General features: G+C 43.5%; 1 protein-coding gene across 1 annotated transcript in view; it reads left to right on the top strand.

Moving 5' to 3' along the window:
• Positions 1 to 23,833, top strand: part of ELL2 (elongation factor for RNA polymerase II 2) — a 98,159-nt gene that overhangs the window by 62,804 nt on the left and 11,522 nt on the right. The window contains exons 3-8 of the mRNA XM_082265630.1: positions 49 to 170; positions 2,025 to 2,188; positions 3,232 to 3,491; positions 11,940 to 12,064; positions 12,277 to 12,361; positions 13,835 to 14,387. Coding sequence (XP_082121756.1) covers positions 49 to 170; positions 2,025 to 2,188; positions 3,232 to 3,491; positions 11,940 to 12,064; positions 12,277 to 12,361; positions 13,835 to 14,387 — 1,309 coding nt within the window. The remainder of the gene's footprint in view (positions 1 to 48; positions 171 to 2,024; positions 2,189 to 3,231; positions 3,492 to 11,939; positions 12,065 to 12,276; positions 12,362 to 13,834; positions 14,388 to 23,833) is intronic.

Raw genomic sequence — 23,833 nt, 5'->3', positions numbered from 1 at the left:
ACTTTAAGAGATGAACAAATGATTACCTTGCTGTCTCCACTCTTTCAGTGTATCAAGATTCCAAAATCCGATATCCTCAATGAAATGCACAACTTTAATTTCTATCTGTCAAATGTGGGAAAAGATAACCCTCAAGGCAGCTTTGACTGTATCCAGCAAACCGTATCAAGGTAAGCAGGCCGCTGCATTTCACCTCTGAACTCTTCATTGACATAATGGGAATGTAAACAGTTTGGGTTATAGTTGACGCCAATATACATTACCTGGGCTATTGACTGGCCAAGCAATATATTTGCATTGGTCCTTGCCTTGACGAATATTTTTTATAGTAAAGAAAAAGCCAGATTAAAATACAATAGATATAAAAAGTCTACACACCCCTGTTAAAATTTCTGGCTTCTATGATGTAAAAAAAAATTCAGAACTTTCCACCTTTGTGACCTATAGTGCTGGTTCACACCCGCGTTTGCGGAGAGATCGCATGTAATTCAGAGCGCACTGCTCTTAATTGCATGCGATCTGATGTGCGGATGCGAGTTCAGCCATACATTTTGTATGGCTGAATTTGCACTGTATCCTCACCAAACACGCACATGAGTCTTTTTTTTGAGCTGCAGTAGAATCAGAATTTTGAGTAGAATCGGATAGCACAGTGGTTCACATTTGTGCGATCGGATTCTGTGCGTACTTGCAGATCGCACTGCGATATGCGATCGCAACTGGGGGTGTCAACTTTTGACACCCCCTGCGTATCGCATATGGCAGTGTTGACTGCCAGATGTGCGGATGCGATGCGGGAACACGCTGCATATTCGCAGCGTTCCCGCATCGCAGAAGTGTGAAGCGGCACTCAAACTGTATAACTCAGTTGAAAAACAAACAAATCTTTTCGGAGAGGAAAGAGTAAAATCTGGTGATCTGAAGAGGGCTGTGCACAGGAGATGCCCTTGCAATCTAACAAATTTGTGGAGTGTTTTCTCAGAGTCGGCAGTTATTACCAAGTCAAGATGTGCCATGCTGAGACATATACCCAAAAAGAGTGCTGTGATAAAATCAGAAGCTACTTTAACAAAGTAATAATTTAAGGGTGTGCACACTTGTACAACCATAATATTTACAACTGAGTTGTACAGTTTATAGGTCACATTAAGGCTCGGTTCACATTGGTGCGATGCGGGAACCCTGTGAATCCACTGCGGGTTCCCGAATTGCACCCGACTCGCAGGTAGTTCACACTGCCATATGCAAACCGCTAGGAGTGTCACTACAAAGTAATTAACACCCCCAGATCAGTTCACATATTGCAGTGAAAATGGTAAATTCGGACAGGAATCGGATCGTATAGGTGTGAACACCTGGTGCGGACCAAAAAGGGTCCTGCACCAGTTTGGTCTGAATGCAATGCGAATTCAGCCATACAATCTGGCTGAATTCGCATCAGACAGACATTGCATGTGATTTGCACAGCTGTGCAGTGCGTATCAAATGCGATGTCTGACATCGCTACAGTTTGAACCAGCCCTAAAGGTGAAAGTTCTGAAATGATTTTTGTCATTTTATTTTTTACATCACAAAAACCTGACATTTTACCAGGGGTGTGTAGACTTTTTATATTCACTGTAGCTTCTAATTGCTTGCAGAAGAATAATTATTCCTATGGGCAAAAGACTCTCTCCACCTTTTTTTTTGGCTTCTCTTAAAATGGTAGCATTGGTCTTTTTTTTTTTTTTTTTTTTTTTTTTTGGAATTCTTTTTTGTAATTCTATCTTGTATGTTTGCATAATGACACTTCATTGTACAGGGTAGTAACATTTTTAAAAATGTTTTTCCGGTATAATTCCTTCCATACAGATTTGCCACATAGCTGCTAAATTCTGAAACCAGTTCTTGTCCTGCAAGTGGGAGATCAGTATTGGAAGGCACTTGGGCATTCTGAAGGGTGGCTTTTACCAGTTGTAATTTTCTTTGTTAAACTAAAGCTCCTCTAACCTTGTGGATTTTTTTTTTTTCACCTCCTTTTAAAGCTCGGGGGTGTCAAAAATGAATTGCCTGGGATTCATACAGGATAAAATTACAGTATGTGCCACTAATGACTCCTACCAGCTTACAAGAGACCGCATGACCCAGGCAGAAGAAGAAACCCGGAGCCGTAGCACCAAGGTCATAAAACCTGGTGGTCCATTTGTAGGTAAGTGCAAATTGTAGACTCCAGATGTACGTCTAAGCATTCTATTTAAATTGGTTTAGAAATCAATCTGCATGGCTTAGAAGGTGATTTAGATGATGCAGTGCTCTTGTTTGGCATATGTCACTATGTGTTTTAAGTTTGATATTCATTCACTATGATGTGATCTGCTGTAATTTCCAAGCGTGGCTATATTTAAACGTCAGTCTTACAAAAAAAGTGCATCCAAAGTACAACATGTTTTATGTATACAGAATTAAATAAAAGCTGAAGGTATGAATATCGTCTTGCGGCTTTTTTACTGATCCTTTGCTCTGCAATTCAGACTGCTCAGTTACCTTGTCCACCAGAGCTGCCTATTGAGTTCAGTGGGAAATTGGGTAGGCCAGGAGTTACAATCTACAAGTATGAGACTTTGCAGTCTCATCAAGCTAAAGTTACTCTTGCTAATTTACTAAATTTGCCCTCTGCTTTAAATATATTTTGGATTCAAATTTTTTTTTTTTTTTTTTTTTTTTAATTCCTACATATGACTATATATTTCTAATCTATGTGCTTATAGAATGCTTGCTGTTTGAGTATATTTGCTTCACTGAGATATCTAGAAGTAGAACATCTGAGCTTCTCTAAAGAAGAGTACAAGTCAAATGTATCAGTCTGGCATCTGGGTTGGCACCATTCCTTTGGCGCTGGAAATATGCCCATGACACTTTATAACCTCAGCAGGATCTATTGTGACTTGCCTTTAGCACTTCTGCTTGTTAGGTCTGCCAATTACTAGAAGAAATACCATTTCTACAAAGCCAAATTTTGTTTTCAAATTCAATGAAGCAATATACATATGGAAAAACCATCTTCCATGGAGATTGGATGTAATAACGAAGAATAGAAATGTTGCTGTGGCCCCAGAACTTAGTACTGCACTCCTCTGCTCAGTGACTTAGGAGGAAATAAAGCTTTCCTTTCCCCAATTTGTTTAAGTGCCACTCTCTCTAGATTTGTTTTGGGCATTTTTTCCTAACTTGTATTTTTACAATCTTTTGTAGGGAAGAGGGTCCACATTCGTAAACCAGCAAATGGTGTTCTAGATACAGCACCAGAAAGGAAAAGGTCTACGCCTATTAACCCTGCAAGCACCATACGAAAGTCAAGTATCAGCAACAGTATTGCACAACGGCCATATAGGGAAAGGGTGATTCATCTGCTGGCACTGAAGCCGTATAAAAAACCAGAGATACTTGCTCGTTTACATAGAGATGGCGTAAATCAAAAAGACAAGAACTCCCTTGGTGTTCTCCTGCAACAGGTGAGACTAGCTGTCTGTCGTACTATGTAGCTGTTTTACTGTTGCTAAACTATCCCAATAAAAATCTATACTGGTGGAGTTCGGTCTTTAGGATGGTGTTTCCCAAACCAGCCTGGAAGTTTTCTTTTTAGGACAAGTGTTCCAGTTCTTGCAGGTGCATTTGACCATTTACTCTGCTTCAAGCTGCTTTTGCATTGTCATATACTTGTATGGCAGCAATTCTAACGCAAACTCCAGGACAAAGGTAAAGTGGTTTTAGGCGCTCGCTACATTGTTGAGTGTCTTCACCAGCTTGGTGCAGAAAAAAAACTGATATCTCTGCGGACCACAAGACCGTTAAGAGCTAACCTGTCCGCCACTTCCAGTCCGCACCAACTCTGATTTTTGTTTTTTTACTTTATTGCTATCGCAAGAGATGAACAAGGTCCCTTGTGATGGCATGGGCAGTGACAGGTCCTCTTTATGGAGAGATCTCGGATCTATTAGACCCCCCCTATTGGGTATAATACAGTGCTACAAGACCTCTGCACAATTGGTGATTTTTAGATTTAAAATGCTTTAACACCGCATCAATCCTCCATATTTGATTTTTTTGTCTTTGCCTTGTAGTTAAGCATAGAATTGGAAATTTATACCGAAATGATTTAAAGTGAGCCAGCAACATTTTTCAAAATCTAAAGCTAAAAACCATTAGACATTACATGCTTTCCAAGAAATGCATCTGACCGCATTACTTTAGGCCCCTTTCACACTTGTGCGACTTGGGAATGCAAAGTCGAATGACAAGTTGTACCCCATGATTTCCAATGAGTAACATTCATATCTGTGTAACTTCAAAGTAGTCCCTGCACTACTGTGGTCTGACTTTAATGCGATTTCAAGTCCAATGATCTCCAATATTACACAGGCATTGCTTCAAGTCGCAGGACTTTCAGGTCGTATAAGTGTAAAAGGGGCCTTTGATTTGCTGCATCTTTTCAAAATCTGCTTTATTTTTTTTTTTTTTTTCTTCTTGGTTAGGCAGGTTCAGTGTTCCTGGATTTAGGATGGCTTTGTTGCCTTCCATGATCCTATGCAGCCACATTTTGTGCTGTCTCAGCAGACACACCAAGCCATGGTGGTGTCTACACTGACATGCACAGGCAGCTAAGAAGCGCTACATGGGGCATATACAGTGGCTGTGGTGGCATTTGGGGATATGTAATCTTGCGAAGAGTGGGGAAAAGCAGCCATGGAGGAATAAATCAGGCATGCATGTGCAGTGGCATTATGGGACATGTAATACTGAAGAGGTGTCCTATCGGGAGAAAAAAACAGGGCACACAAGAACAGTGGCTGCACTGGCAGTGAACTTATGGGATATGTGTCCCTGAGGAGGGGAAAATAGCAGGATTTTAGATGACTTGATGAATGCACACTGCCCACCAGGAAGTTTAGGTAGCAGTTGATAGGAACCCATACGCTGTGGTGGTAGAAAACCAAAAGGAAAGTCTTTCTGGGTTTTATTTTTATTTTCCTCTTTTCAACCAGTTTATGTAAATGAAGGGAAATGTGGGGTTTTAGTACCATGTAATTTTTGTCTTTTGGGGCTTAGTCAGTAAAGGAGTCAAGTGCAACGCTTTAGTCTGCTCCCAAAAATTGATGTATTGTAATTCCAATTAACTTCAAAAGTCTGTATTCAGGCAGCAGAAAAAAGTGCATCTGCCATATAGCTCCTCCTTAATAAGAGTATATGCTTGACCCCCTGCTGATGGCATAATATGAATGTAAGTCTAGACTCTGAAGTATATGCGTCATCTGGGCCCCTTCAGATGACCACTTTGCAGTGCTCTCCACCCTCTCGGCACTTCCCAGTTTAAATGGGTTCGTCACATGACTGGCAGGCTTAAGTCTCTTTTAGATAATTGGAGAGGTCTTGTAAACACCATTCAAGCCATTGTAGGAACAGACAGTGGCTTACAAAGGGTGTGAATGCCTAGGAATTTTTTCTACATTGGCATCTGCCTACACCCACCTTTGCGGAGCTTAAATGACAAATCTAAACATGGGCTGGGGTAGTAAAGCATGGCTAGCTGCCAAGGAAGTGCAAATCATCCACATGCAGCTCCACGCTTACCTGTACCAGTTCTTAGTGCCGTTTATGGTAACGTATGAGCTTTTTAGAAAAAGGACATTTTCTTAATGTATGCAATGCTAAAAGGTGGGGGGGGGGGGGGGTTGCAAACCTTGCCCTTCATCTGGAAATGTAGCAGGCTATCAGTGGAAGCATGAAAGCAGTTAGCTATGCTAAGGGTGAGGTCACCATCTGGGAAACAGCCAGTGCATTATACCACTACTGAAAGTCACAGGATTTGCATACAGTTTTCTAGGGTTTAAAACTTTGTAACTGTAGCAGGGGGGTGGGGGGAGCACAAAAAATGAGATTTGCTGTAGTGATCAATACCCTAGGCCCTGTAATATCCAAGGGCTGTTGCATTCGAGACTTTTTTTTTGACATAACCTATGACAAGGGGTTAACAATCTGGCTGCCTCTTAGTACCAGAGGAAGGAGAATTCTTCTTTGCTACTTTACATTTCAGATGTCAGCAAGCAAGGCTTCTGCTTTAGTACAGTGCTAGCTCATCATACGCCACTGGTACACTGTGCTCTATTTTTAGCTGCAGCAAGCTGATCATTTCTGTTACAAAATCCATGCACACCCATATTGGGCATTGCTACACCTTGACTGGTGAACAAGCTTCATGTCAGCTGTGGCAGGCAGATGGTCTAATAGCACCCTTGTTTTTTCTTTTTTTTTGTAATTAAATAATTGCCTTTAAAACCATATATTGGTAGCTTTCAGGGTTATTTCCCTTATAGAAATACAAAGCCAAATTATTTGTACTTTAGAAATTTAAAGGACCTTTTGAGTAGAAAGGGTTAAATGGCATAGACTGGGTCTTTGTACTCCTCAGCATTTGAAACAGTACAAGCCTGTACTCTTCTCTGTCACTGAGCCCAACACCCATTACACTAGGAAAGGGGCAGAGGAGTGTGGTTTTCACTAGAAACCAGAAATGCAAACATCTGTAACCCTGTGTTTCTAAATGCGGGATCAAATTTTAGAATACTCTTGAACTGCTGTGAACTTCAAAAGTATACACCGTGTATTTTAGAAGTGCACTGAAATTCAGGCTTCAGCCTACAGGACTTCTGGGCAGATTTAACCACTGGCTTTCCAGACTAACTTGGGCCTCCACCTAATGAAAGGATACACCTGAGATTTTTAATCAAATGAGATTTTAAACTACAAAGTTAATGCTCCTTTGAGGGAAATGTTAAGTCTTGTGAGTTTAGCCTAGCGAGGATTTGCTTTATAAAAAAAAAAAAGGAAGAAATTGCCTAACAGTCTCATGTTTTGAGAAGTTAGGCAATTTTATCCTCCTTAACCTATTTTAAGGCTACCGAATAGATTAATTCAAATGAGACTTGCAGTGCCACTCTAAGCTGAGACAACGATTAATCCAAATGAGATTTGCAGTGCCACTCTAATCTGAGACAGCGATCTCTCCACCAGTTGCAGTGAAAGGAGGTGACGTCAGAGCACCATTCAGAGGAGAATGCTCAAAGAAGAAAAGGCGCCACTCATCAGCCCAATACATTAGTATGGAAGGGGAACGTGGCCTTAGCCAACGCCACTCCAGCCATGTCCCCCTGACATGTTTTTCGACCTGCTCACAGGGGCTCCTGTATATTAGTCTCATGCCAGTGCAATACAAACAAAATAATCGATTTCTGATTTTGATATTTTGGTTGCACTACCTAAAATGGCATGGGTATGTGTGCCCTTAAAGTAGGCTTCCAATATCCATCAAGGGGTTTAAAAAAAAAAAAAAAACTTAAAGTGCAGGCACCTTGTGATGCTTGCAAGTACTATTGCTAGCCCTCAGATTTGTTTTTGTGCCCGAGGAGGACTCTGGATTCCAATGCTAGGCTGTTTACTGTCTGACTCCATTGCTGTCATCCAACTCTCAATGTGCCACCATGGCATTTGCTGAAAAGACAATTTTGACAAACTTGCACATTTTGTACGCTGAGCAGATTTCTCTGGCCCCTTTCATTTTAAATCTCCAAACCCGCTCTCCCTCTATATGCTTTCACCTGGGGTATGTGATCCATGTGCTGCACAGTCGCGGAATATAAAAGGAAAAATATAGAATCCTTTTTATTGTAATCCTCCTTGAAAAATGATGCAAAGCGGGTACAAAAAAAGTCACGGGTTTCAACCTTGTTTATCACATTTTTAAGGCCAGTGTAGTTGAAAGCTGTTATTTAGAGGAATGTTGCCTAGAGTACAAAAAAAATATATTTTTTAGATTATGTGGTTATGCTGATAACCTGTGGCCTCTTTGATTTTGCAGGAACAGTAGTTGTTGACCTGGCTAAATGGTGCTGCTTCTGTGAGGCTCCATTCACATCTGGTGTTTCTGGAATGTACAACAGCACCCACGTCTCTTGTGGTGCCATTAATTGTTAATGGCACCCCAAGTGTAGGTAGCAGACATGCATTTTGCTGTTCTACAAACAGCACTCTATACTCCAAAAAGTTTCTGGAGCTTCTTTAGGGTGTTTGACACGCATAGGGCAGCCCATTCGTGTCATAGGGCAGTCCATTCAAGTGAATGGGCTGCCCTATCCATGGCTAGCAGAAACCCTCAGGAAAAAGAAAAACGCACTGGAACGTCAGTTCTCACTATGCTCAGCTGTGTAGGGGCCCTTATTGTTGACTTAGTGTGACTACAGAAGTTTTGTACTGCTGCTAGTCATGTAAAAGTTTCCTGATCTTAATGTGTTGAGCCAGATTTTTCACTGATTATTTTGGGTGCATGATGAGAATGTTTAGTTTTTTGTTTTTTTTTTCTGTTTAGAATCCATTCTTCCCAAAGTACAGGCAGTGTTTAAGACCTTTAGTGATGGTCAAAGGGTCTGTCATTAGACATTGAGGCCCAGCCAGCTTGTCATTGTACCTACCTGAACTGATTTTGGCACATGATTAACACAAGGGCATTGGTCACATGGCTGGCAGTGGAGAGCTTTAAAGGAGAAAGGCAAGTTTTTTTTAGGTTTTTAATATTACACAGGATTTAGCACCAATACAGGATTTGTATAGCACCAACAGTTTGCGCAGCGCTTTATAACATGAGGGCAGACAGTACAGTTACAAAACAATTAAATACCAGAGGAAGCCGAGGGCCTTGCCAGTTAAGTATTATTCATTGTAAACTTCCTAATCCTCAGATTACGTTACATTTTTGGAGTTTTTTTTTTTTTTTTTTTTGCTACATTTCCAGAACTTTCTAGCCTCCATGCTGTCCAGTCATGTGTTTGTGTTTAGCTAGTTGACTTGCGCACCCAGTGCAAAAAAAGTTTTCTTGTAAAAGCTAGATTCATTGAAACCGAATGTGGTCCACAGTTTTATTCCAGACAGATTAGGCAGACTAAGAAGCCGAATATCTAATTAGTTACATATTTCTCAGCATAAGACTCTTGCAGAGTGATCTATACACTCATGCACAGTACTGAGAAACTACCTTTTTTATTGGCTTTTAGAAAGTATGAAGTCAAGTCAGGCATAGATACTCTGTAAACGATTACTCTGGTGTGTCATGTATCAAATGAATTATGCTTTGCTGCTCTGCTATACTATGTCACCGAGGTTTGGTTTATTTAGCCAAGCCTTTTTAAAGGACTCGGACCAGCTGAAGACTATAGAAGGCTGTGTTGCAGTGAAATCTAATATATATACTGGGAAGTGACATGCCCAGTTGTGGAGCTGTAGGTCTCTGGGCATGCAAAAGTATTTCTAAATGACAACCTAAGTATAGTAATGTAGTGTATATTTATAGGTTGTCCTGACAATGCTGTGAGGAAATCCCATGTAAGTGTTTTTATCTGTTCTATTAGGCACATCGAATGCTTTCTCTAGATCTGAGCTACATATCCTGGATACACTATTTATTCTGGGATTGGCAGCATATAGCTCTACTGAACTGCATGTCCCCACATTTGCTCTTGCGAGCAGTCCCATATTAATGTAATCTCCATACTGAAAAACAAGTGCACCTGTCACTATTTTGTGCTCTTGACTTGCATGTATTTTCTAGGACCTGGTGACCTTATCAAAACATGAGATGCAAGATAATACAAATGGTAACAATCTGCACTAGAGGTATAGAGGAGGCAGCTAGCAATAGGGTTACATGCAAAACTAAACCTAAACAATGTGCAGCACCTTTATACAAACATATATAATATATTCTAATGTGCATATGATTTATATGTAAAGCAATAAAGTCCTATTAACTGTGATGATATATTGAGTCAGTCCCAGAATAAAGTGTTTTCCAGTGTCCAAAGAGCCTTCCAGCTTGAATCTTAACTTGGGGCTAATGATGCATTTACCAGATTCTGCCCACCACATAGAGCCACACCGGAGGGCCTCATTTAGTGGAGTAAATGTTTTAAAATGTAAAGGAGCCTTTTAAAATCGTATACATCCAAAAGGATTACATAGCGCATATATAAAAAAAAAAAAATTTTAATCCACCTACTAAGTTGGCAGCCAATTCCGATTCCCGGAAATGGTGTGACGTCAGAGCCTAATAAATGCATTAATGGGCACGTCCTCAGATTTTTTTTTTGTGGATCCTTTTACATTTTAATAAATTACTACAATATGAAACCCTCCACTGTGGCTCGATGTGATGAGCACCCTCTTTCCATACAGCCCTCTTATGCACAGTGTGACGCTTCCCTCTTGCAAACATAGGTCCACAGGTATCAAAAATTTCCTATCGAGCAGTTGGATGGTCGTGTATGATTGGCTGGGAGTTTCTATCTATTAGAGCACAAGTGGCGGTGTGTTAAAAGATTTAAAGCGGAGTTCCACCCAAAAGTGGAACTTGCGCTTTAGGTAGTTCTAACCCCCTGACATGCCACATTTGGCATGTAATTTTTTTGGGGGGGGGGGAGCGGGTACCAAGTTTTGACCGGTACCCGCTCCCACTTCCGCTCGGAGCCGCGGCACCCTGAGCGGAAGTTCTCCTCTCCCCCTCCCTGCAATCTTCTGGGACATGTCAGAGGTCCCAGAAGATTGCCGGCCAATCACGACGCGTAGCGCAACTCGCGCAGTGCGTACCCGGCTGTGAAGCCGCAAACTGTCACAGCCCGGTGCACACACCAGTGATGCCGGTGGAGCAGAGAGGGAGAAGAGCGAGGCTTCGGGCGGGCCGCATCGCTGGATCGTTGGACAGGTGAGTGTGTGATTAGGCTGGAACTCCGCTTTAAGGTGGAAGGTTTTCTTTGGACCCCTGGAGGCTACCCTTTTTTTCATTCCTCGTTTATGTACTTTTTCTTTTGTTCTTATTGGAATACTTCTGGCACATTTTTGAGTCAATATATCAGTTAATAGGGCTTTATTGCTTAACGATTCATATGCACATATTTATTTATTTTTTTGTGTATCTTACAAAAGTGAGTACACCCCTAACATTTTTGTAAATATTTTATTATATATCTTTTTTATATATCTTTTCATGTGACAACACTGAAGAAATTACACTTTGCTAAAATGTAAAGTAGTGAGTGTACAGCTTGTATAACAGTGTAAATTTGCTGCCCCCCTCAAAATACTTCAACACATTAATGTCTAAACCGCTGGCAACAAAAGTGAGTACACCCCTAAGTGAAAATGTCCAAATTGGGCCCAATTAGCCATTTTCCCTCCCCGGTGTAAAGTGACTCGTTAGTATTACAAGGTCCCAGGTGTGAATGGGGAACGGTAAACCGTTTTACTGAAGACAAGCAGACTAAGGACATGGAATACTGGAACCATGTCCTGTGGTCTGATGAGACCAAGATAAACTTATTTGGTTCAGATGTTTGTCAAGCATGTGTGGTGGCAACCAGGTGAGGAGTACAAGGACAAGAGTCTTGCCTACAGCCAAGCATGGTGGGTGGGAGTTTCCTGATCTGGGGCTGCATGAGTGCTGCCAGCACTGGGGAGCTACAGTTCATTGAGGGAACCATAAATGCCAACATGTACTGTGAAATATTGAAGCAGAGCATGATCCCCTCCCTTCAAAGACTGGGCCGCAGGGCAGTATTCCAACATAATGACCCCCAAACCCACCTCCAAGACAACCACTGCCTTGCTAAAGAAGCTGAGGGTAAAGTTGATGAACTGGCCAAGTATGTCTCCATACCTAAACCCTATTGTCATGTAGAGAATTTTTTTCTTTTGTTCAGATTAAGCTTTATTAGAATAATGGAAGAAATCTGGAACATGCCGTATATGTTGTTCATTTCTTTTAACCCGTGTTTGTTTTTTTTTTTTTAAGTCTGTAATCTAAACTAATAGAGAAATACTGGTTACAGCCATCCTATTTACCTTTACTTGCTCTCCATTAGGTTGCCAATTTGAACCCAAAGGACAATTCATATACGCTTAAGGATTTTGTTTACAAAGAAATACAGAGGGATTGGCCTGGATACTTGGAAGGAGATAAACAACTATTAGACCGAGTCCTTTCTAGGTATGTACTACCTTATCTAAAATTTAGTGTACTAGTTACTGGTGTTTGTACACTCCTGCTCTGAAAAAATGTCAACATTTCCTGTGCATGTGAATAGGTTTCTTTTTCAAAAGTTTAAAAATAAGTTATTCTGCCATTAGAGTGTGGTGAGAGTGCAATACTATAGGTTTTCCTATGCACTGTAATCTATTATGTGATTTCATTGTTGGCAGAAAACTTAACCAGTCTCAGAATGCCAGCTCCAACCAGTCAGATTCTCCTCCTCCGTCAAGTGCTGCATCTGCATCTCCTACCCAGGTATTTGGGGACACGGGTACTTTGTGGTGAACTTTTGACCTCTTTTGTCCCTTTTTTTTTTATTTTTTATTTTTATTTCTCTTCTGAGAATTCTCTCAGCTTTAGTGTACTTCCCTGCAACCTTTTCTCTTAACATAACAGAGCTGCTGCTAGGTCAGTAGGCTTTGGTCTGATAATTCCAGATCAGCATCTTCCTTTTTTAAAAGTGGCACTGCATGCAGGCAGTAAACGGATGACTGCAATGGATTCAGCTCTGATTTATTGCAGTAAAAGCACTGGCTTGTTTGCTGCATACGGCACTGCCTGCTTCTTGAACATTCCTCTTCTGATTTGTAAGTGAAAGAATTGGTACTGGCTGAAAAAGGACAACAATATTATGATGCTGTGATGTGCAGGTTTCTTCTACTGAACTGTGTCTTAAGTGTGTCTGGCTTTTTTTTTTTAATTTTTTTTCTGCCCTGCAAACCTAACTTGCTGTTCCGCTTTTTTTTAAACTTTAAAGCTTGTGCTAAATACATTGTTACTTTCATTGCTAACTTTAAAGCTTAATTCCAAGCACAAAGACTTTAAACTCCATAGCCACAAAGTGTATAAATTAATTTTGTTTGCACCAAATGCCTTGTCAAATCATCACTGTGCTGCACGTAGTCTGCGCAGACAACAGAGCTGTGGAGGGACCCAGTAGGCCCTCACAAGCCCAGTCCCCCTGCACAACAAGAGAGCAGCAAGCAATTCTTAATGCAGGGGCTTCCTGTGTACAGACCAAGTGCAGAAGTTGTTTCATGCTGGACTGCTACAAAGATCTGTTAGAAATATACAAAGACCAAATAAGAATGCACGTAGTAGGCGTGATTTGTAAAGTATATAATGGGGGAGATTTACTAAAAGTGGTGTACACAGAATGTGGTGCAGCTATGCTTAGTATCCCGCTTCTAACTTCACCTTGTTTAATTAAGCTTTGACAATAAAACCTAGAAAATGATTGGTTATTATGCAAAGCTGCGCCACATCCTGTGTGCACCAGTTTTAGTAAATCTCATCCAGTAGGTTTAGCCCACCAGCACCGATTCAAGGTCAGTTTTTTAGAGTGTGTAGTCTGAATTTATTTAGTGCTAAGGTGTGATTGTCCACATTAAAGATTTTCAGTACTGTGCACTTCTGGGCACTGGAAAGTCTGCGCACAGGCATTCACATGAAATGTTTTGGCATCTCTACATATAAGACTTTACAGAGCACAATGGCTTTAGTCCCAAAAGGAGCAACGGGGCTCACCTGGTTGCTATGAGTTACTGCTTTATGTCCGTCTTTGCATTGCTTTATTAAATTAGCCTGGAAATATCAGAAAATCATTGCAGTGTTTACATAATGTAGACAAATGTCACAAGCACTGTGTAATATAATCAAGTGGAAGTGGATTGTGATTTTTGGAAGTGTATTTTCTAAGTGTTTTTTTCCTTTTCTGCTCTTCTCTAGAAACGTCTTTTGGATTCGGAGTTTATTGATCCCTTAATGAATAAGAAGCCAAGGATCTCTCACCTTACAAACCGTGTGCAGCCCACTTTAAATGGCCACTTGGGTGACAAACCAGCACCTGCACCTCCTCCACCCTCTGCTGCCGCTACCCCAACACTTCCTCAACTTCCACCTGCACGCCTTCCAGTCTCCAACCCGCAAAATATAAACTCAAACTCCAATTCTCCTAGTACTCCTGAGGGTCGGGGGACACAAGACCTGCCCATGGACACTTTTAGTCAGAATAGTAGCACCTATGAGGACCAGCAAGAAAAATATACCTCTAGGACTAATCTGGAAAATTCTGTACCAACTCCAATTAAGTTGGGAAAAATGGATCCCACGGACGATAAAAATAGCACATTGCACAAAAAGGCAAAGAAAGCCAAAAAACACAAGGATAAAGACCGCAAGAAACTGGACGCTGAACCCACAGAAGAAAACAAGCCAGCACACCTAAAAAAAGAAGAAATCATTAAGGGAGAAAAGAGCCTGAGCCTGGATGAAAAGAAAGGTGGAGCAATTTTATACAGTATCTGTGAGGGCTACAGTATGTTTGAGGTTTTTTTTTTTTTTTTTTTTTTTTTTACATGCAAATGACACTGGATATGTCATTTATTAACGCGCTTCTAAATGTCCTTTTGCAAAGAAACTGAACAGATTTTTCCTTTCGTTCTCAAAATGCAGTTTGGAAGAATAGGCAAGAAAAGAATGCTGGTGTCAAGAACACTTCTGCATTTAAAAACTTAGGCCTCTAGTGTCCAGTTTTTTTAGTTAATCTTTCAACAGTAGACAACCCGCTCCCCTTGTGAAGGTTTTTTTTTTTTTTATATTACCGATTTTGATTGAAAATGGAGACAAAAGCTAGGGTAGAGCCTTTTAGGCATTGTACATACATGCCTCCGCTTGTATAGGGACATTGTGTACAGCAACTTTTTGCAAAACACTGTCAACACTTTTTTAGGAAGCTTCATGCATTGGTGTTGAAACATTCGAAGCACCCTTCAGCTCTGGTTTGGGGAGGTTAAATGCAGATTTCAATGAGTGCAGACTAACACTTTAATCAAGCTACTGTCTTCAGTAAACTTTGGTGCTGCTTGTTCAAAGCCGGCTAGCAGCTTGTTAAAAGTGGCAGCCAGCACTCCTGTTAGTATCTCCTTATACTATAACTGCCGGTTGCTAAGCTTTGCACACCTTTTTAAGGCCTTTTAACCCTTTCGCTGCCAGCAGTTTTTGTTAAAAAAATAAATAATTTTAGGCCTGAAAATTAAATAAATCTCCCCCATAAAAGCTGTCTGAAAGCCGACACCCTAGAGAATAAAAAGGTGGTAGTGCCCATTTTTTTGTCATTCACAATAAATTACCCATTTTTTGGTAACCTGTAAAGGATGAGGCTGCACCGATGAGATCGAATACCAACATATTAAAACCTTAAATTTGCATGCACCTGTGAAATGGCGACAAACTTGGTACCCCCCTATTTTCTATAGGTGACCCTTTGAAAGCCCCCTATAGGTCATCAGTTTAGGGTTACGGAGGTGGTCTGGTGCTAGAAATATTGTGTGTGTGTGCGTGGTGATATGTACCTTTTTTATTGCAATCGGCATTTACATGTGTAGGTGCCCCTTGACTCATGCGTTTATGTTAGTATGTGCATATATGCTGGGGTGGAGGGCCTCAAATTTTTAGGGGGGATTTTGTGCTTGGGTGTAACTTAATTTTTTACAAAAAGTAAAAAAACTTTCAAGACCCTGGATGTCTCCCCTGTGCTGCACTGAATGCAATGCAGATCGCATTGCATTACATTCTTTCCCGGGGTATGTTGGCTGGGGACTTCGAGAGGCGCACCCGAAAGTGATGTCTAACGCGTCGCTTTCCAGATCAGAAACCAGGAGGGGATGAAAAGGGGAGTCCACTCTGCTCCCACCCCTCTACCTGGCGGAACTCACTGTCTGCCCTGGGCCTGCAGATGGGCAGCACAGCCCAGGATAGCAATGTGGAAACAATTAAGGGGCAGCGCTGCTTGTTAAATTAACACACAATACAGCTACGATGTATGGATCTGGCAGCAAAAAGGTTAAAGCAAATATTTTGTAAATGGTTTCTGTAACACCTTGCTCTTTTATATAATGAAGCCCATATATACAACACTTTTATAGAGCTGTACACTAGGAATTTTTTTTTTTTTTTTTGTGGGGGAGAGGTGTTCTAAAGTTTGCAAGAGGGCAGCTGCGTTTATTACATAAAATATGTGACACATTGCTTTATCTTTTTAGAAATGAGACTTTCGTGAGAAACTGCACATCAAAAATGGAATGTTTGTGGTTTTCATAATGCTCAATGAGTGCTGCACCTGCTTTCATCATTGAAATCACTGATCTGTGGTGTTGTATATTTCCGCTGCATGATCAGGAATTCAGTAGTCTCTTAGCCATATTGTAGCTTGATTGTGGTTTTTGGTCCAGCTCATGTTATGTTAATCGTACAGGGCATGGGCTGAATATTCATAGACCCTGGGTTATAGACTGGTACCTTCAGGTGCTTGGAGACTGGCAAATTTGGAGGACATGTCCCCTGGGTGCGCCCCGCCTATAACCCTGCCCCACCTAGCGAGGCTTTAGTTTTTTGCTGGTGTTCGAAAGGCAGGGGTCTCCAAACTTCCTAAATGAAGGGCCGGTTTCATGCCTTTCAGACTTTGGGAGGGCCAGAGTGTGGCCAATGAGAGCAGAAAATTCCCCAGCATCGATGGGAGTCCACAATATCTCATGCTTGTTGGTCAGTGGGAGGAGGAATAATGTCCCATCATTGTTGTCGGAGGGAGGAATAATGCCCCATCATGGTGTCAGTGGGAGGAACAGTGCCCCACTGTTGGCGTCAGTGAAAGCAATGGTGCCTCATCATTAGTGTCAGTAGGAGAAATAGTGCCTCAGGGCCCTGACCAAGGCAAGCAAAGGGCCACATCTGGCCCTCGGACCGCAGTTAGGAGACCACTGTTCTAAGGTGATGGACCTCTTATCCCTTGAACTTATTTTTTGTTCTTTGCATAAACCTTATGTTCTTTGCATTCTTCAATCAACACCTTGCTGACCACCATAAAACTTTGGAAACTGCACTTCAACCCCGTATTATAGAGTCGACCTGTAACGTTGCCTTAGGCACTAGCACCTCTTCTTCTTCTTTTTCTTTTTCTTTTTCTTTTTCTTTTTCCTTTTCTTTTTCCTTTTCCAATTGGTTGTCTATAAAATAAACTATACTTGCTTTATTGCTAGATTAACTGATCTGTTGCCGGCAAGAATTTAAATGTAAGCCTCAGTTGACATTTGTGTTTGTAGATCCAGAGAAACCATTTAACCTCATTTCCTATGCGACCCGTTCACATCTGTGCAGTTTCCTGCAGTGCATTTTTGGAAAGGTGCAGGCAATTTTTTCCACTTGCAGCACAGTGCATTTTTGGCACCATAGACTTCAATGGAGTTGCATGAAAAATACATGTACATGCATTTTTGGTGCTCTTTTCTGCATGACAGCCACCACCTCCAACCAACATCATTTCCCAAAAATGTATCAAAAATGCACATGTAAAATGTGCCAGAAAACACGCTGCAAAAATTCACCAACCACACATGCACAGATATAAACCTAGCCCTAAAAGCCTTGTCTTGTCACAACTTCAGTTTCTAATTGTCACAGGAATGATGCCCTTTGTTGCATTCAGCTTTGAAGCTGTTATCATGCAAATGTACTTGGTCAAGAATGAATGTAGATTCCCTTTGATCTAAATGTGTGTGCTGCAGAAGCTTGCTATCTTTCTTGGTAGTGACCACCATGAACCTTTTTTTTTCTTGAAGCATCTGTTAAGGCAAAATACCAAAAATATTTATCTTTCATTCATTGACTGACACAGCTCCTGATGTTCATCATAACCATTGGGTTATACTGCTCACTGCAGGAGTAGGACTCAAGGCAGAAAATTCTGGCTACACCAATGGGCAGTCCTGGGGGGGCTACACCAATGGGCAGTCCTGGCAAGTAATTATTTTTTTTCTCCTGTGAGATCTACATGAACTGCCGGACTAGGCGACGAGCTGGATAATCTAGATCCAGTGGTCACCCAGTCTGGCCAGCGAGCGTGTGCAGACCTCAGCTCAGTGCTAGGTCGACCGCGACAGCCTCACTGGACGGGGGCTGGCCGGCGAGTTAAATGCATCGCGAGGTCGCATACGACCGGGTTTTAATGGAGAGGGGTTTTGTCTGGAGCGGTACCCACCTGGTTCCTGGTATGGTGCTTAACTGTTCCCCCTGCCAAGTCCCTCATCCTGCTGGGGCTATTTGGGTGCTCTGGCCACTTTACTGGGATGGGGGGCAGGGTGCTAACTGGCAATAGGGGCCGGGGGGGGTGCGCCTCTAGCAGCCGGATGATCAATTGTATGTAGGGGGGGTTGTATCTGGTGTTGGCTCCTGTCAGGGGCCCCCTGTCCTGCCTGGATCTGTCCTTGAGGCCTGGTCTATCTCCTGGGGCCTTGTGGTGCCTCGCAGGGCTGCCATTTTGTCGTAGCCTATGTGTCTATACGCGGCGGGCATGTTTGTGTAGTCCGGCCATTTTAGTGTGGTTTGCCATTGGAAAAATCGGCAGCCATGACAGTGGAACCCTTTGGGCGGCGATTTTGGGGGTGAGAGCCCCTCCTCACCCCTTGGTGCTGACTCCTGGATCATTTTACTTCCTTATCGCTGCACGAGTGGTGCAAATTCTCCTGGTGTACTGCAGGTGCCAGTTCCTGTGGGTGGCGAGTCTTGTGGGGTCCTCTCCGTCTCTGCTGAGGATGCTGCCAGCGCAGTGTGGGTTGTCCCTTAGCAGTATTTTTACACTTTTTGTGGGGTCCCCCTGGTGACTCGTGGAGTGTTTGGAGCACATTTCCCCACCTGATCCCTTCATTGAGGCTGCTGGGCCCTCCGGGTCCCAGCCATCCATCCATGCACTAATGGCGGTCCTGGAGTCCCTTGTGTCCAAGGTGGAAGCGGCTTGCAGTCAATGGGCTAGCTCCCTCGCATTTCCCTGTCTCGTCAGAACCTGAATCTGATTTGGCCGCTGCGGCTGATTCCTTCACGTCCGACCATGCATGAAAAGGTGGTGGATGCACTGATTGTATCTGTGTGTGGGACCCTGAAGATTGAGGGTGCAGGGGCTCTCTGGCACTCACAAGCCATCCAAAACAGCAAAGGGGTTGCCTTTCCCTGCCTATTTTGACAGAATTTTCTAAGAGTGGGGGGATGCTGCCAGCGCAGTGGGGGTTGTCCCTTTAGCACTATTTTTACACTTTTTGTGGGGAATTTTCTAAGAGTGGGGGCGACCAAAGCATCCCTGTGGGGCCCCTAAGCGATTTACTAGGCGTTATACCGATTAGAAGTCCCTTCTTAAGAAGTGGACTGTGCCATCAGTGGCAGACCCTCCGGTTTCCAGATTAAACAAGGCAATCTTATGGTTGAGGAGTCCCCGGCCTTTAAGGATCTGGCTGCCTGGAAGACAGAAGCTGTGGCCTACACGATGTACACTCTGGCTGGTTCGGCAATGAGGCCGGTATTCACAAATGCCCTAGTGTCGCAAACTGACCGAGTGGGCTAAGCTCCGACACCATGACCTGGAGAGGGAACCCGCTCCTCCGCTGCCTATGCCGAGCTGGTGGACCAGCTGGTCCAGGGGTTGCAGTTGCAGTATCTGTGATGCTGCTTTTGGGTGCGGCTCCCCTGATGGCTTGCCTCTGTTTTGTCAGTGGTCCTTCGGCGTGTTTTTTTTTTTTTTTTGGCTCAAGTGCTGGTCTGCGGATCAGACTTTAAAAAAAATAAAGCTTTGACCGATCTTCCTTTTCAAGAAAAGCGCCTGTTTGGAGCTACCCTGGATGACCTCATTAAAGGTCTCATGGGGAGGAGAGAGCACTTTTCTTCTGCAGGCTACTAAGGACGAGGAAACTCGTCGTAGACTGGGCCTTCCATCTCAGCTCATAAGTTGTTTTTGCATGAAGGTGCGCCCTCACCGGTATCAGGGGAGGGGACCGTCTTCACTTGTTTCCGGTCCTGTGGACTTCCCGGGTGCAAGACAAGTGGGTCCACAAAGTCATTAGTCTGGCTACAAGATCAAGGTTCGCTCTTGTTCCCCGGCAAGGTTTTTCCTTCCAACTTGCGCCTGTCCCCAAACTGCTTACAGGGCCTGTTTGGGGAGGTACAACACCTGTTCCTTCGGGGGGTGATTGTCCCGGTTCCGTCCTCAGAATGTTTTCAGATTTTTTTTTTTACTCCAACCTGTTCACTGTTCCCAGGAAGGAAGGCAAAGTGCATCCATTCCTGGACCTCAAGGTGCTTAACTGCTTTGTGCGGGTACAGATGTTCAGAATGGAATCCATTCGAATTGTGGTGGCATCCCTGCGTCAGGTGATTTCCTCGCATCTATCGATATCAAGGATGCCTACCTTCACATTCAATATGTGCCAGTCACCAGTGTTTTCCCTGCTTTGCTTTGGGAGGGGCATTATCAGTTTGTGGCGTTACCCTTGGTCTCACATCTGCTCCTTGGGTCTTCACAGAAGTATTAGTCCAGGTGCTAGCTTTGCTACACCAACGGAGGATCATGGTACTGGGCTACTTGGACGATCACCCTCTGCTCTGGTGGAGAACCTGGAGATCCCAATACAAACTCTGAGGGAGTTCAGCTGGGTTCTGAAATTTCAGAAGTCTGCTCTGGTTCCGGCCACAAAAAAGGCTATCTGGGCCTGACCCTCGACTCGGCCTTAGCCAGATTGCTTCTTCCTCTGGACAAACTCCAGAAGTTGCAGGCTGCATTTCGCCTCCTGCTGTCCAACAAATGGTCATCCCTTCAGACTTGCATGCGGGTGCTGGGCCTGATGGGGTCTACCTTCGAGGGGGTTCCGTTTGAACAGTTCCATACAAAGTCCCTGCAAAGGGAAACTGACCAAATGGTACAAGTCTCTGGACAATCAGATCAGGCTGAGTCAGGGCACGGAGTCCCTTGTATGGTGGCTTAATTCTCCGGCGCTTCGACTGGGAAATTCCTTCCTCCCCTTGTATTGGATGGTGGTCAGCATGGATGCCTGCCTAGCTGGGGAGGCGTCCTCGGCAAGCATTCTGCGCAGGGGATCTGGATGCTGGAAGAGTCCAGACTCCCGAACAATGTCTTGGAACTCTGATCGATCAGACGTCTGGATCATTGGACAGATCGTCTTCAGTTATGTCCAGTGCGCATTCGGACAATGCCACAGCTGTGGCTTGTCAGTCACCAAGGGAGCACAAAAAGTGTCCTGGAGGTAGCTGGCATTCTAAGGTAGGCGGAAAAGTTTGTTCCAGCCCTCTCACGCCGTACACATTCCCGGGTTGGAAAATTGGCAGGCCGATTACCTCAATTGGCAGGTGTTGGACCACGGGGAGTGGTCCCTTCATCCGGAGGTGTTTCATCAGCTTTGTCTCCGGTGGGGCACCCCTGAGGTGGATCTGCTGGCACCTCAGCTCAACAGGTGCAGAAGTTTGTGGCTCGGTCAAGGGATCCTCTGGTGGATGAACAGATGTGCTGGTGGCCCCCGTGGGGTCAGTATCGTCTGATTTACGCCTTCCCTCTCAAGCTTCTGCCCAGACTTCTATGCAGGATCGAGGCAGAAGGGATTTTGGTCAACTTAGCTGCTCCGGCCTGACCTCCCTGGGCTTGGTATGCCGATCTGGTGCGGCTGGTCACCAAAATTCCTTGGCAGCTTCCTCTCAGGGAGGATCTTCTTCTTCATCCTGCTTTACAGTCTTTGGCTTTGACTGCTTGGTTGTTGAACACCAGGTTCTGAAGGATAGAGGTTTATCTGAGTCAGTGATTCCTACACTGTTGAAAGCTAGGAAATCTACCTCTAGGAAGATCTACCATCTTAGGTGGAAGACGTACATTGCTTGGTGAGAGTCTCTTGGGGTTCTTCCTCGCTCCTTCTTGGTGGCTCAGATCTTGACCTCCAACGGGGGGGGGGGGGGGGGGGGGTTGAACAGAAATAGGCCTTGAGTACCATCAAGGGCCAGGTGTCTGCTTTGGCGGTCTTTCTACAACAACCTTTGGCCACACACTTTATGGTGTGTACCTTTCTTCAGGATGTCCGACATTTGATTCCTCCAGTGCGGGCTCCGTTGCTGCCTTGGGATCTTAATTTGTCGGAACTGGCTGCGTTACTCTGTCGTTCACCTTACCTGGTGATTCACAGGGATAAGGTGGTTCTTCGCCCCTGTCCGTCGTTCCTTCCAAAGATTGTCTCTGATTTTTCATTTGAATAAAGACCGTGTGCTGCTTTCCCTGTGTCCCAGGCCTAAACATCCGAAGGAAGTTGCCTTTGGATGTGGTCCGGGCAACTAGGGTGTACCTGGCAGCTACGAAGTCTTTCAGGAAGTCACTCTTTGCTCACGCATGAACCTCACAAAGGGTTGTTTGCTTCCTCTGCGCCCATTTTCAGATGGATCAGACACAGTGGTTCAGGCCTATTCCATCAGGGGTCAGTTTCCTCCTTTCCCTGTCAGGGTGCACTCTACTAGGGCGCTTGGTGCCTCCTGGGCTTTCCATCATCAGGCATCAGTGACTCAGGTTTGCAAGGTGGCCATCTGTTCGACGGTCCACACTGTCACACAGTATAAAGTGGATGTGTTGGCATCTGTGGATGCTTCTTTTGGCCGCGATGTTTTGCAGGCTGCTGTTTAGAGGACCTGATCCTCTTCGAGGGTGTGTAGGTTTTTTTTTTTTTTTTTTTTGGTGGGATTGTTGTGTTGGGTGTGCTCCTATGCTGGTCGCCTAATGTTTAGCCTTCGTAATTTTTGTGTTGTTCCCACGCTCATGTTAACACTGCTTTAGGGGGTCCCAATGGTTATGAAGATCAGGAGCTGTGTCCGTCAATGAACAAAAGAGAAAATGGGATTTTTGACTTGCTGTAAAATCTATTTCTCTGTTCATTGACTGACACCGCTCCTGATATTCTCAACCATTGGGTTATACTGCCCCCTATAGAATAGGACAATAGGCAAAAAATAATTCTGACTACACCTATGGGCAGTCCCAGGGGGGTATACTCCCTCTCTCTGCTCTAGCCACTGTTTTCTTACAAGCTGCGTCAGGAGAATTATAACTCCACAAATAGGGTTGGGTGCGGTGTCCATCAATGTGGAGTTATAGTTCTCCTGACGCTGCTTGTAACAAAACTGAGTGGCTAGAGCAGACAGAGGGAGTATACCCCCTGGGACTGCCAATGGGTGTAGCCAGAATTCTTTTTTGCCTATTGTCCTATTCTATAGGGGCAGTATAACCCAGTGGTTGAGAATATCAGGAGCTGTGTCCGTCAATAAACATCAGAGAAATTGATTTTACGGTAAGTCAAAAATCCAATTTTTGCACATCTATGTAGTACATGCAACATGTTTAAAATGATAAAATTTAAACATGTTGCATGTATAAGAATAAAAGTACCAAAAAACAAAATATTGTGCTAAAAATTTAGTGTGACCTTGCCACCTTTTTAGTATGACCACACAGCTCTGAATTCCTTAGCGGGTAGTGTCAGGCCTGCCTACTTCATACGCTTGCATACTACCAAAACAGTGTGTATGTGTGTGTGTATGCATAGATAGATAGATATAGATATATACACAATGTATGTATATTATGAATTCTAGGCATTATTATTTATTAAAAAAAGACCCCACTCATCTTCTACCCCCCCAATATCGCTCCTTCACCCACCCCCATCTCTTCCACCTCAATTCATCTCCTATGAGGGCATAAGTAGTTATCAGCTCACAAGAGTTCTAGCAAAATAGATATATTGCACTTATCAAACAGAACAATTTATCTGTGGACCAAAAGGAGACCAAGATTCATTGTTGGGGTTTTATATACACTTTTTTTTTTTTTTTAAATTTTCAAACCTCCTATAGGCCAGTGCC

This window comes from Pelophylax lessonae (genome assembly GCF_965119305.1).
Source record: "Pelophylax lessonae genome assembly, chromosome: 1".
Lineage (NCBI taxonomy): Eukaryota > Metazoa > Chordata > Amphibia > Anura > Ranidae > Pelophylax > Pelophylax lessonae.
This window is presented reverse-complemented; position numbering and strand designations above follow the sequence as displayed.